Here is a 13,875-nt window from a genome sequence, read left to right as displayed (position 1 = left end):
TAGCTACAGAGAAATGAAAGTGTATATGATGAAAGTTTGACATTAAAGCTGACTTTTCATACTTAGGACATAGTAAATTTGAAAGGAACACTTCAACTGAAATAATATTAAAAGTAAAGGGTATATCTTAATAAAATGATTTCAGTAAGAATTACTTAAAAGAAGACTGGAAAAAGGCCCCTTAATAGCAATCTTTGTAAAAAAATTTTAACTATTCCCAATTCTTTCATTTTAAGATTGTCATCTAGGTGAGACATTTAGAGTATATATGTACTACTTCCAATGTGTTACTAGAAAAGGGTCTTCTGTATCAGATCTCAAAGTAAGAAATAATTTTAATCCACTTTTGGTCATACCTGAAACTACTCTGATAGACCTTACTTTTTATAAGGTAAAATTGCCAACATGAAAGCTCTTAAAATTCTTTAGTTTATTTTTCTCCAAAATCTATAAAACTTTAGGCTTACTTTCTATGTATGAACACAACTTCAACGACAAAACTCAGTTCAGTTCTCTGCATATGGCAGATGACTTAGAAGCTTGCTACAAATCCTTTGTATTTCTCTTACAACTGTCTACCTATAAAATGAGAAAAAAAAATTTGAAATACAGTCCCTGATTAGCCCCAATAAACTTACTTTTAAAAACTTACACCTCAAGTAGTCTTTCAAGTGATCCTGTTTCCCCAACACCTCCTAGTCTACATTGGAAAGAACAAGGTATTCCAAAGCAGGAGGGAATTTAACAGGATGGAGACATAGATTACGCTGAATGGTTGGTCACGTATGATCTTGCACAGACTTTGTGCTCAGTAAAATGCTCTCAGATGATGAGGATAAAATGACAGATTAATACGGAGAGAAATCTTTGAAGACAAATCAGGACATTGGAAAGCAAAAAGTGGAAATTGAAAATTTTGTAACATATCCCCTGAAATGGCACCTATTTTCCTCTTTTGAAGAGAAAAAGTTGTAAGAGACATTCTACATTTTGGCTTTTCTAGGAAGACAATAATGGTCTGTGCCCAAAGATTTACCTTAAAGTGAAAGTATATGAGGGAAAAGGCTTCTTAAAAATATGTATATCAAACATACATTAATAAAATTTATTTTCAGTGTGGGGTAGGGGCTAATTCTAAAAGTTAAAATCCACAATTTCAAATGTATCTGAAAGGAATCTAACAATGGATGAGCTTAAACTATTGTCTGAATCATTTAATTGATCTTTTATTTTAAAAGTTTACAGATTTTATTGAAAGATCTAATTTCAGCTTGGAAGATACAGGTCAAGGTCTATGCTTGGTTATTCCACAAATTCTGCTTGTAAATGTTGATAATTTCAACAAAACCTTAGAAAGTTCTTCTAAAATGGACTTTTTCAACATACTGAACAGAATTCATGTCATGTCTACACTTTGATGTTCATTTCAGCAGCACTTGTCTCTGTGAAGCACATCAAAATCACTCAAACATCAAATTGCTGATCTGATAGAATGATTTATTTTCCCATTACAGGAAAGTCATGAGTGACTTGTTCTGAGGTATGTTTTTGATCTATGAAGGACATCTATTAGAAAGCTCCACACTTGAAGGTTTCTCTTTAGGTGATAACATTTTATGGCTGGACAGTCTCTGCAGGTACTAGGTTCCCTGTTGTATCCAACTGCATACATTTACATGTGCATGCAGACACAGGGCACTCTGCATGGTCCCTAAAAAATAGGTCAAATAAATAGTTAAAAATCCAAATTATACATACATACATTTATTCATCTATATCTTTTTTTCATGCACTAGTATCCCCAGCTCTTTATCTACATCTTATATCTACCTATAATGCAACTTTTCAAAATGGCATCTGGAAAATACAGGAATTAAAACCCAAAGGAAAAAAGCATTAAAAGCATCAAATTAGAAATGACTGCTAAGCTGAACTTGGGGAAAAAGGTACCGAAAAATGAATAGCTTTACTTTCTACACATATGGCAAGATACCTCATGCACAATTGTGAAAACAAAAGGGATGTGCTCAATATTTAAATTAAACCTAATGACACAAATTGGGCATCAATGTTATACCAATGAGGAAGCAAAGGGCCACTGGCATTTTTCAGAATAAAAGTATGGTCTTGACAGTTTCCAGTGCATGAGGTCCCTGCTAGCTACATAACAAGCTTACTTAGAAGAGAGCTGAGACAGCAGTTTGATATGTACCTTATCATTTCATTTATAATTTAATCACATGATATTCAGTTTTAAAAAACTATTAACATATCCTCTTCCTAAATAAAGTTAACTGATGCTAATCAAACATATAAAATATTTAAACTATTTCTTATAGAGGTATTAACTTTATAGTTAAGATTACATAGGATATCTAATGATGAAAAGGTGATGACACCATCTTTGTTAACTCAAGGGATGGCAAAAATAAAATTTATCCTTTGGCTATATGTTAATAGATAAACCTGAACTATTTAAAAGCCACCTGCTTTATCTCCTGTAATACTAAGCCTGTTAAAGAAGGAATGTGCTGATTACCTGAACCAACTAAGCATATGTCCAGCATGCCCACCGTGCCTGCAGTTATGACACCATGTAAACCAGTTGTTAAATTGAGCTAATTTTTTGTCCTTGCTCAAGTCCACTTTTTCATCTGATTTGGATCCTCCTAAGGAAAAATAAAATAATCTTCATAAACAATATCACAATATTTTATTTGATTTTTCAGACAGGGTCTCACTCTGGCACCCAGGCTAGAATGCAGTGGTGTCCTTACAGCCCACAGCAACCTCAAATTCCTGGGCTCAACTGATCCTCCTGCCTCAGCCTTCTGAGTAGCTGGGACTACAGACATGTATCAGTATAGTGGGCTAATTTTTAAAAACTTTTTTGTTAAGACAGGGTCTCACTATGTTGCTCAGGCTGGTCTCAAATTCCTAGCCTCAAGCAATCCTCCACTTTGGCCTCCCAAAGTGCTAAGATTACAGGTATGAGCCACTGTGCCCAGCCAACATTTTATTTAAAGTTACTTAAAAGGTATTTCTAAAACTATGTTCAAAATATAAATCACACATCATATTGAAATAGCAATTTTGATGCTGAGATTTAATTTACTAATAGATGGAACAAATACTAAATTACAGGAGTTCACTACATATTTACTAGCCAATAAAAATGGAAAGTATCAATTTTCAAAGTCCACTAAGAAACAATGTGGAATTAACTTTAAAGAAACTAAATCAGTGGTTTAAAATCTTTCCACAAGGAAAATACCAAGCCCAGTTTACAGGTGAGTTTTCCCTAACTTTGATGGGATAAGTAATCTCATCCATACAAATTCTTTCAAACAACAGAAAAAGAAGAAAAATTTCCCAATACATTTCAGGAGACTGGTATAACTTTGCTAATAAAATCAGACAAAGATAAAATGAGAAAGGGAGATTATAGGCCAATCTCCCTCCTGAACACACACAAAAATCCTAAATATGAGTCAACAATCTTACAATATCATAGTCCTGATTTAGCAATTCTACTTCTAGATAAACACACTAGAGAAGCTTTTGCACATGTCAAAAAGAGACATATACAAGAATGTTCATAGCAGCATTATTCATAACAGTAAAAATATGGAAGCAATCAAAGTATTCAACAGAAGAGTACAAAAACTATGTCACAGTCATGAATGGAACACTAAATAGTAGTGAAAAACAAATAAACTACAAGTACATTCATCAGCATAACTGAAATTAAACATCCCAAAAATCCAATGTTGAACAAAAAGGCAAGCCAAAGAATACATTCCATATGACTCGTTTATATAGAATTTAAAGCACAGGCAAAACTAAATGTGTGATAAAATTATACAAATAAACAAGAGATCGATTAACATACAATTCAGGATGGTGGGTATCTCTGGAGAGGAGGAAGGAGGTGTAACTAAGCAGGGAGGAATGACCTAAGGTACTGGTATAGACAATGTCTTAAGCAAGTAAAGGCTTCACTGACGTTTGATTTATCACAATGGATGATATACATACTCTTAAATATGTTATAGTTTACAAAAATTTACAGAAAAATGTGCTATTACACAGGCATATTTATATATGTACATCTTCTCACATCTTTATGTAACTTCTAGTGTTCAAAAAATGCTCATTCTATTAATTTTGGCTACCTCAATATATTTTCTTTTGTTCTAAAACAACAAATCAAATTAAAATATTTTTATGTCATATAATTAGAGATAAGAATAGAAAAATGAATAAGTAAAAATATTAAGTCTAATTAAGCAATCACTACCTTATAAGATACGGTGCATATTAAAATTTTGCTTGGACCATTGCTGGTCACACTTTAATGACAGGGATAGTCTTTCAGGTGGGGATAGTTTTAAAAATACCCATCTGTTTTTGCTAATGATATGAGGTGAAAGGTTGTGTAAATAGCTCAAAGATTTAAGATGTATTAGGTTGGTGCAAAAGTAATTGCAGTTTTAGCATTTTTGACATTTGCCATTTGATATTGGAGTACATTCTTAAATAAATGTGATTATGTAACACATCATTTTAATGTACATTTCTCGCTTTATGTTTTTTTGCTAAACACTTATTACTTGCTGTTTATTTTATATTTATGACTTATTTATTTATTTATATTTATGACTTATTACTTGCTGTTTATTTTATATTTATTTTAGACTATGGAAATGATGTTAGACAAAGAGCAAATTTGAGTGATTTTCTTATTTGAGTTCAAAATGGATTGTAAAGCAGCAAAGACAACTTGCAACATTAACAATGCATTTGGCCCAAGAACTGCTAATGAACATACAGTGCAGTGGTGGTTCAAGAAGTTTTGCAAAGGAGATGAGAGCCTTGAAGATGAGGAGCTCAGTGGCCAGCCATAGGAAGTTGACAACGAACAGTGGAAAGCAATCATGGAAGCTGATTGTCTTACAACTATACGAGAAGTTGAGAAATTGCCAAGGAACTCAAGGTCGACCATTCCATGGTGAAGCAAACTGGAAAGCTGAAAAAGCTCAAAAAGTGGGTGATTCACGAGTTGACCGAAAATCAAAAAGATCATCTTTTTGAAGTGTTGTCTTCTCATCTTGTATGCAACAATGACGAACTATTTCTCAATCGGATTGTGAGACTGTGACGTGTGATGAAAAGTGGGTTTTATACGATGATCAGCTCAGTGGTTGGACTGAGAAGCAGCTCCAAAGCACTTCCCAAAGCCAAACTTGCACCAAAAAAAAGGTCATGGTCACTGTTTGGTGGTCTTCTGCCGGTCTGATCCACTATAGCTTTCTGAATCCCAGAGAAACCATTATATCTGGGAAGTATGGTCAGCAAATTGATGAGAGGCACTGAAAACCACAATGCCTGCAGTGGGCATTGGTCAACAGAAAGGACCCAATTCTCCATGTCAATGCCCCATGCACATCACACAGCCAATGTTTCAAAGGTTGAACGAATTGGGCTACGAAGTTTTGCCTCATCTACCATGATCACCTGACCTCTCGCCAACTGACTACCACTTCCTTAAGCATCTCCAAGCAACTCGAAAACTTTTTGCAGGGAAAATGCTTTCACAACCAGCAGGATGCAGAAAATGCTTTCCAAGAGTTTGCAGAATCCTGAAGCACTGATTTTTATGTTACAGTAATAAACTTATTTCTCACTGGCAAAAAGGTGTTGATTCTAATGGTTCCTATTTTGATTAATAAAGATGTGTTTGAGCCGAGTTATAAATGATTTAAAATTGACGGTCTGAAACTGTACTTACTTCTGCACCAACCTAGTACACTAAATCAATCCTAAAAGCTTCACCAAGAATAATGAGAGAAAAAAGGAAAGGAGGAAGAGAAAAAGGGAGAAAAGATAGATCTTATAGAGATACCATTTTATACTTTTGTGTAAAGCTCTCATTGGTGATTTTCACTGTTTCTATAACTTCTATAATAACATACAGAGAAAACAGATTGAATCTAGAGCAGGCTAATCCTTATATTTTTCTGATGAAGCTGGAAATATTAAGGTATACCTCATTCCCAAATAAAAAGGCTTCCTAAGATCAAATGACTTTACAGTGAATTATGAAGATAAGTACTACAGAATAATTGAGGGAAACTAGAGTTTCACTTATGCACTAATAGTATGGGAAGAAACAACCAGTATATAACCTTTTAAAATATGTGAAACTGTCTAGAAGTTAAGCTCTGTAAGGGCAGGAATTTTTGTCTGCTGTGTTCACTGTAACATTTCTAGCACTTAGAAAGATAGGTACTAAATAGACATTTGTTGAATAAGTAATATTTATAATTTCCAATGTTTATAATGATATTAATTAGAACTATTTTAACAGAGTTCTAATCTTCAAAGCACAATTGAGTATAAAAATATGCAACTTTCAGTTAAATAAGGTTATAGAAATCCTGGTAATTTGAGTCATGAAGCATGATGGATGGATGCAATCTCTTTTTTTTTTTGGAGACAAAGTCTTGCTCTGTTGCCCGGGGTTAGAGTGCTGGGGCATCAGCCTAGTTCACAGCAACCTCAAACTCCTGGGCTCAAGCGATCCTCCTGCCTTAGCCTTCCAAGTAGCTGGGACTACAGGCACACACCACCAAGCCTGGCTAATTTTTTCTATATATTTTTGGTTGTCCAGCTAGTTTCTTTCTATTTTTAGTAGAGACAGGGTCTCGCTCTTGCTCAGGCTGGTCTCAAACTCCTGACCTTGAGTGATCCTCCGCCTTGGCCTCCCAGAGTGCTAGGATGCAACTGGAGGAAAAGTACCTGGGAGTTTAGATACCTGAGCCTTTAAACTGCTGTGAGCCAGCATTTGATTTCCATTAGGTCCTGTTTTATTTTGGAACTAGGATGCTTCTGATTTCACATACCAAAAAAGAATATGTTTATTATTTTCTAATTACCTTAGCAATGCCTTTGAAGATCATACTCAGGCTTTCCCTAATTACTCCATACTGCTCCTACCAATCCACTTTCTAGGTCCTTGTCACACTGATGTGCTTCGTACTTCCTGTACACTCCCTGTACTTACCGTATCTCTTTACCCTAGTCCATGTTCTTTACTCTCGGTCAACAACCTGGAAAGGCTTCCCTGAAATCCTCACATAGGTAAGTCTACCAAAATTTAAAGGACCAGCTTAAATGGTACCTTCTGCCTGAAGCTTTCCAGATATCCTTAAGGTAGAACTAATGTTTCCCTCTTTCAAAATTCCTAACACTTTCCTTATATAATATCCCTTATTCATCCCGGGGGGTCTAGATATGTTTTAAAATCTAGAATGTTTTGGGATTTTACAAAAATAATAAGGAATATATAACACCTCTGTGGAAATCTGTGATAGCACCCTATTATCAAACTCATTAGTATTTCTTCAGTGAAACATGAATATTCAGAAATAAAAAAGAAATAATAAATAATAAGTAAGACCTTAATAGCCCTTCATGCCAATTCTGAACAGGTTTTTGCTGCCAAATGAGATTACTCTAAATTCATTTTTAAAAAACATTGGCTTTTCAAATCTTTTTAGATTTTTAAATGACATAAGGAATTACAGACCAATTTTTTTTTAAATATCCCTTATTTTATGTTAGTTATCTTTGCTTATTGCACATAAGCTTCACAAGGTTCTTTGATTGATTCATCTCAGCACGAGTCTTATTTTAATGTATTAAATAAGTGCTCAAACATATACTAAAGAAATTATTTCTGAAATAAATACTAAAAAAATTTCTAAAATATGGAAAAATGTTAAGATTTGATAAACTTGAGTTTTGAATAGTCATCATATTAGTCATCAGAGCAGAGAGTTTGATATGTTTTAATTTTCTTCAAATACTAGAAAATTATTTTTTCTTACATACAGAAAAGATTGAAAAGCTGGTATCTAGCAAAAAGGAAGAGCACTGAGGTGTCATTAGAAGGCAAATAATCCTTCCTTATAGCTTCCTGAGACTTATGATCCAAAAGATGTTTTACATTTAATTATTTCTATGTATCTCACTTTATACAGATATATGACTTATTTACTATGTTTTACCTCTTTGTTCTCTCATTGTAGTAGATATTGTAAATTGTTATTTTCTATTTATTAGGATCAGGGTCACTACAAAAAAATGGTATGCAATGTATAAAATAAAAATCCTTGATTAAAATTTAAATCAAAGCTAAAATGTACCTCAAAAAACATTACATATTGTCTTCATTTCTTAAAAAAAAAAGCATCCAGATCGAAAAATAATCATTTGGCTAATGATAGATACCAGTAAGTCTTTCACAAATGTTAATCTAACAATAAAGCAGACTACTTACATGAACAAGCTGCAGAACAGAATTATAAATGTCAGTACAAAGGATCTCCAGTCCAACACTTATATTAAAGAGGGCTAAAGTAACTCTCAATGTCACAGTGTGAATGACACAGAGCTAGAAAGAACTAACACATACATTCTAACACTCTGTCCAGTTCTTTATTCATCACACCAGTGTGCTAAACACCCAAAATGTTTTTAATCAAAATTTTGCCATAGTATCATTTTCAAGTTATGTAAATAGCTGGAATATTCCCAGCCACCAGGTACATTACATTCAATTATCTACTATTGTCAAAAAAATTTTCCATGTTTACTATAAACAGTAAAAAATAATCTTAATATTTCTAACCATTAAAAAAACCTATTTATGTTTACTAGATAACTGATGAACATAGAAGCAGCAGCATCAAAATCTAGAAATCAAGCGCTTCTAAGTTAATACGGTCTCTATGTATCTCACAGGTAGGTTTTGAAGATGAAATAAAAGGAAATGTCAAAGTGCTCTGAGACTATCAGAAGCTCCTTAGGAATACAAGGTATCTATTAATATTACAGATGTGGGCACACTGACTTTTAAATATCAAATTTGAAAGAACTCCTCTTAGCAGAAACAGTGATAAGAAAACAGTATAAATTCAAGAGTACTTCATAGTTAAGCTTTTCTCACAAACTTTAAGTTTGTCAGCATATGTGAAATTACCTGAAGTATCATGGATACAGAATTACTTTTAATATATAGATGTTGGAAATTACAGGAACATAAAAGCCTTCAAGCCAATAAACTGCCATTTCTTAGAAATAACATAAAACTCAAGCTAGTACGTATTGTATTTGCAACATTAACTAAGTTACGTATAAACAGCTCAGAAAAGTGTTTTGTAGAATCATGTCATACCAGGACAGCTAGAAACAGGTGTTCCCATATTAATGAGGCAAAGTGCACATCGAGGAAGGGGTTTTCGACAGCCAGGACAACTTGTCACTTTAGATTTTGTTGGCGAGCCACTCACACCATACTGACTAAAACCTCTGCCCTGATGAGGCACAGCTGAACAGCTGTAGGAGATTGATTTGCCACAGAAATTGCAACTCACAAACACCTATAAAAAAACAAATGAAAGGAGCAAAAATGTAATTGAATGATAAATAATTTAAAGTTTGATCCTAACAAATTATTTTAAAATAATTTTTAAAACTTCATTTTATACTGTAAAATAATTTATCTCTAAGCTTGACTAGCTCTCATTTAAAATCTCTACTTAGCAGTTACATTATTTGGGTACTTCCTTTCTGTTACTTTTATTTACTTATATTCTTTCTAATAACATTGAAATTGGAAGAAAAACTCAGAAACTTTATACCCCAACATTTTAAAAAATAACAAGGACTTTAGAATTCACACTGGGCCATTACAAAATATACCAATATGACTTCTAAACCAAAGTTCACTGATAAAATCTTCTGAACAAAATGTTCTTGTAAAGAAAACACTCTGTTACTAAGATAAAAAGGAGTTAAGGATCCTGTAATGGTAAATAGTTAAAATTTTACAATAATAGTAATAGAAGCAGTCCATTTTGCTTTTACAGTAAACTCCTAGGTTCTTAATCACTTATTATATAGATTAGTAACATATACTACCATGTAATGTTATTTTACCAATACTCTGATTCTAATGTAAGCACTAATTTCTTGACTTCCTAAAATAAGAAAATAGCACCATCCAGTGCTCATATTGAGGATAACCTAATATTTATATTGAACTAAGATACAGTGATTTCATGTTATATGCCTATGTGATCTCATTGTTTAAACTAATGCTAAAAAAGTTTCCATGTGTATTTAGACATGATATATGTATATACTGTTAAAAAAAAAAACAAATCCTGCTTTACTGCACATAAATAGTGCTGAAAAACTTAATACACAAATGAAATTTATAAAATTATGTAACAGTTTAGATTCTGAAAGGGCTGGGAATATACTGGAAAACTTCTGACAGCCCTAGGATTGATTTAGGGCCGCCTAAGATCCTCTGGACTTATTATAGTTTGTTCTATCTTTGACTACAGCTCAAGCTGAGATGACTGTTAGGAAGTAGCAGAACCAAACAGGAAAATCAAGGAAAAAGCACAGTCTAGAATAGATAAAGACATCAGCGGGAACACAATATGAGTAAAAGAATGAGCTAAAAATTATTAAATTGAATTTTAAAATGCTTTAATCTGATTCTCTCCAAAACAATGCACTTACCTGTGCTAAAGGCTTGGAACTCGGATCCAACTTACTCCTGTGAATATCAAATTCAGCTCGTTTGTGCCAAAACCTCCAGGCATCTAATAAATTTCTATAATTCTCAATCCAGTACTGAACCCTTTCATCTTTAAGAACATCTAAAGGTGAACCCTAAAAAGAAAACATGAATTATTTCAATTGTTCAAAATTTTCTGGCTAAGCCAGGGGATTCTGGGTCACATGGGTATGAGTCACACAGAAGAAATAGCCCCCTTCTTGCCAAAAGCTGGCTCCTAATGAGGGTACAGATAAAACCGATGGAAGCTCCATTCATCTAGCTTAAGCTGGCTTCCACTAATGACATAAATATGTACTTTACGTATTATACCTGGCCAGGAAATACAATTCTCTATATTTTAATTACATTTAAGGATCCAGGAGCAAACTAATTCATCTTCATGATTGAATGCAGGCAATAGTGATATGAATACTCTTTGTCCCAACAATTAAAACCTCCGGGTCCACAAACTGTTTACTATCTAATCCAAATGCACACCAAAACTGCTCAATCACATTTAAACTAAGAATTAGCCTGGTCCTTTGTATCTAGTAATGCACTGTGAACTGAGATGCTGCTTTTATTAATATATACCTACTTACCTGTAAGTTAAACCTGTCTGTTCTCTCTTGTCTTCAATTAAATATATATTTACTGCCTTAATATAATGATAATAATAAAAGAAAAACCAAAACAAACTCCAAAATTTTCTTAGTTCTTTTGCCCCTAGGCCACAATGAAAAGGAACCATTTCTTTTACTTAAATTTAGAGTTCTCATTAAAAACCTAAATTTCTTATGAACTTTCCTAAAGCTGTATTTTCCCCAGCAGCTGTGACTTTCCACATTTCATCTATGCTTGGTTTGGGTTATTATAGAAGGCCTGTCTAGGATATCTTCCTTAACTTTACATGATGGAGAAAGTAGAGAAAGTCTCTACTTCCAATGACACCTTGGGCATGAATTTGAAGCCCAGTTTTCTCAGTCCTACTTGAGGGCCAGAGAAAAAAGCAAAATGTTAGAGAGAACTTAGTAAACATCTTACTTATGGAAAAAGAACAGAAACTTGTAAAAGCTAACATAGACAACCTATCTTCAGACATTCAATCAAAACCAGAAGGAGCATATTTTTCATCTGTTAAATTAGGTGTTAATTTCAATTACCAGAGTTAAATTTAGCTAAAAGAACATGTGAAAAACTCTTAGTTTACAATTTCATTTCTTAAAAAGTAGAGGTCTACTCTAGTCCTAATTATGATCAAATAGGCAAAATTAAGTATTAAAGTAGTATATAATCCCTTGTTTAAAAAGAAAATTCACAGAAAAATAAGATGTCTTCATATCCCATTCTTTCCTGCTCCATGGCTGCAAGGGGATAAACTAAGAAAGAATTTGGTCAATTCGTATGTAAGTCTTCTCTACATCTGCCCTAGTAAAGTCTAAAATCAAGCCCCAGCATGATCTATAGGGAAGACAGTTCAGAGATTGAGTCTGACCAAATTAGAAGGGCATGGTAATATTAATAGCTTGGGCTTTCCACATGTTCACAGTAACAAAATGGAAGACTAAAAGCGATCAACAAGTAACTGAACTTCCATAAATAATAATCAACACTCTTCAGAAAAAGATAAAAGAAGCCAGATCTCCATAATGTAGTGTATACAAAGCCCAATAGTCAATAAAAAAAGAATCACTAGACATATAAAGAAACAGGTAAATGTGGTTGAAAGTACAGGAAAAAGGGGGCAATAGAAACTAGACCTAAAACAGCTTTGATGTTAGAGTTAGTAGAGAAACTTCAAAGCAGCTCTAAGAAATGTGTGCAAAGAAATGTATTCAAAGAATTAAAGGAAAATACTGTTTAAATCAGTGAAAAGGATTCTGAACTGAGAAATGTAAACTATAACAAAGTTGAGATACTACAACTGAAAGACACAATAACTGAAATTAAGAGTTCCCCTGGAAACAGCAGTTAGAATGTGACAGAAGAGTCAATGAACAAATAAGCAGAAATTATCCAATTTGAAGAACAGAGAAAAAAAGATGAAAAGAAAATGAACAGAGCCCCAAGCAATTATGGACAATATTAAGTGGTTTAATATACACGTAAAAAGAGTCCAAGAAGAAAAAGAGAATGAGATTGGGGAATTAAAAAAAATATTTAAAGAAATAATGCCCCAAAACTTCCCAAATCTGATGAAAAACACTGACTTATATAATCCCAGAAGCTCAATGAACCACAAGCAGGACAAAAAGAACTACAACTAGGCACATGAGGGTCATACTGCTAGAAAATCAAAGTAAAATCCTGAAAGAAGCCCAAAGAAAAATGAAACATCACATAAAGGGAAACAAGGAATAGATAGCTGACTTCTTATGAGAGACTACAGAGGCCAGATGACAACGAAACCACCTCTCTAAGGTGCTGAAAGAAAAAATAAGGGTGAAATTCACATCTATAGAAAGAAATAAAGAATGCCAAGAATGGTAAATAGTGAATAAATACAAAAGCCTATGTTTTCTTTCTTCTCATGATTTACATAAAACACAAATGACAAAAGACAAATCATAACACTGTTAAGTTGGAATTTGTTTGTAGAAGTAAAATATATGACATGAGGACAAAGGAGTGGGTATATAAGTGAAATTACACAGTTGTAACAATTGTGAAGCATGAAGTATTAAGTGTGAAATGAAACTCAGAAAGTGTCAGGTGTGAGGTAAGGAAGGGGTAAAGTAGGAAGTATGATTTGTCAGGTGTGAAATGTGAAGCAAAAGGAGGTAAAATATTGACTTTGGTGAATTAAAGATGCATATTGTTAGGCCTAGAGCAACACTTAAAAAAAAACAATGAAAGGGGTATATCTAAAAAGCAAAGAGGCAATAAAATGAAAATGGAAATATTTTCATGGAATTATTTAATTAACCCAAAATAAGGCAGGAAAGGAACAGAGGAACAAAAGGAAAAAGGACAAATGGGAAAACAAATAGCAAGCTGGCAGACTTAACCTTGATCATATAAATGTAAATGTAAAAAATCCCAATTAAAGGCAGTGATAATCAGAATGAATTTAAAAAATGTAAGATCTGATTATATATTGTCTGCATTTAAATCTTGATAAGGTTACTAATCCATTTGCCTTCTGTATCCATACAGCTACAGTTTAATTTAAAAGATATAATCTTATTTCAGTAAGAAAAAATGTTATAAAAGTATACCTTTTCTTCCATGGGCAG

The 13,875-nt window shown here is 33.2% G+C and overlaps 1 protein-coding gene across 3 annotated transcripts in view; it reads right to left on the bottom strand.

Annotated features, from left to right (window-relative positions):
• Positions 1-1,204: 1,204 nt before the first annotated feature.
• The window catches only part of MIOS (meiosis regulator for oocyte development), a 34,065-nt gene continuing 21,394 nt past the window's right edge, over positions 1,205-13,875 (bottom strand). For all 3 annotated transcript variants that reach the window (XM_045564372.1, XM_045564373.1, XM_045564374.1), the window contains exons 9-12: positions 10,600-10,752; positions 9,242-9,446; positions 2,540-2,669; positions 1,205-1,711 (exon numbers count right to left, since the gene is read on the bottom strand). In XM_045564372.1, the coding sequence (XP_045420328.1) occupies positions 1,615-1,711; positions 2,540-2,669; positions 9,242-9,446; positions 10,600-10,752 (585 nt within the window). In that variant the 3' untranslated portion in view covers positions 1,205-1,614. The remainder of the gene's footprint in view (positions 1,712-2,539; positions 2,670-9,241; positions 9,447-10,599; positions 10,753-13,875) is intronic.

Source organism: Lemur catta, chromosome 11, assembly GCF_020740605.2.
Source record: "Lemur catta isolate mLemCat1 chromosome 11, mLemCat1.pri, whole genome shotgun sequence".
In the NCBI taxonomy this organism is placed as follows: domain Eukaryota; kingdom Metazoa; phylum Chordata; class Mammalia; order Primates; family Lemuridae; genus Lemur; species Lemur catta.
The sequence above is the reverse complement of the archived record's forward strand: the minus strand, read 5'-3'. Positions and strand labels throughout refer to the sequence as shown.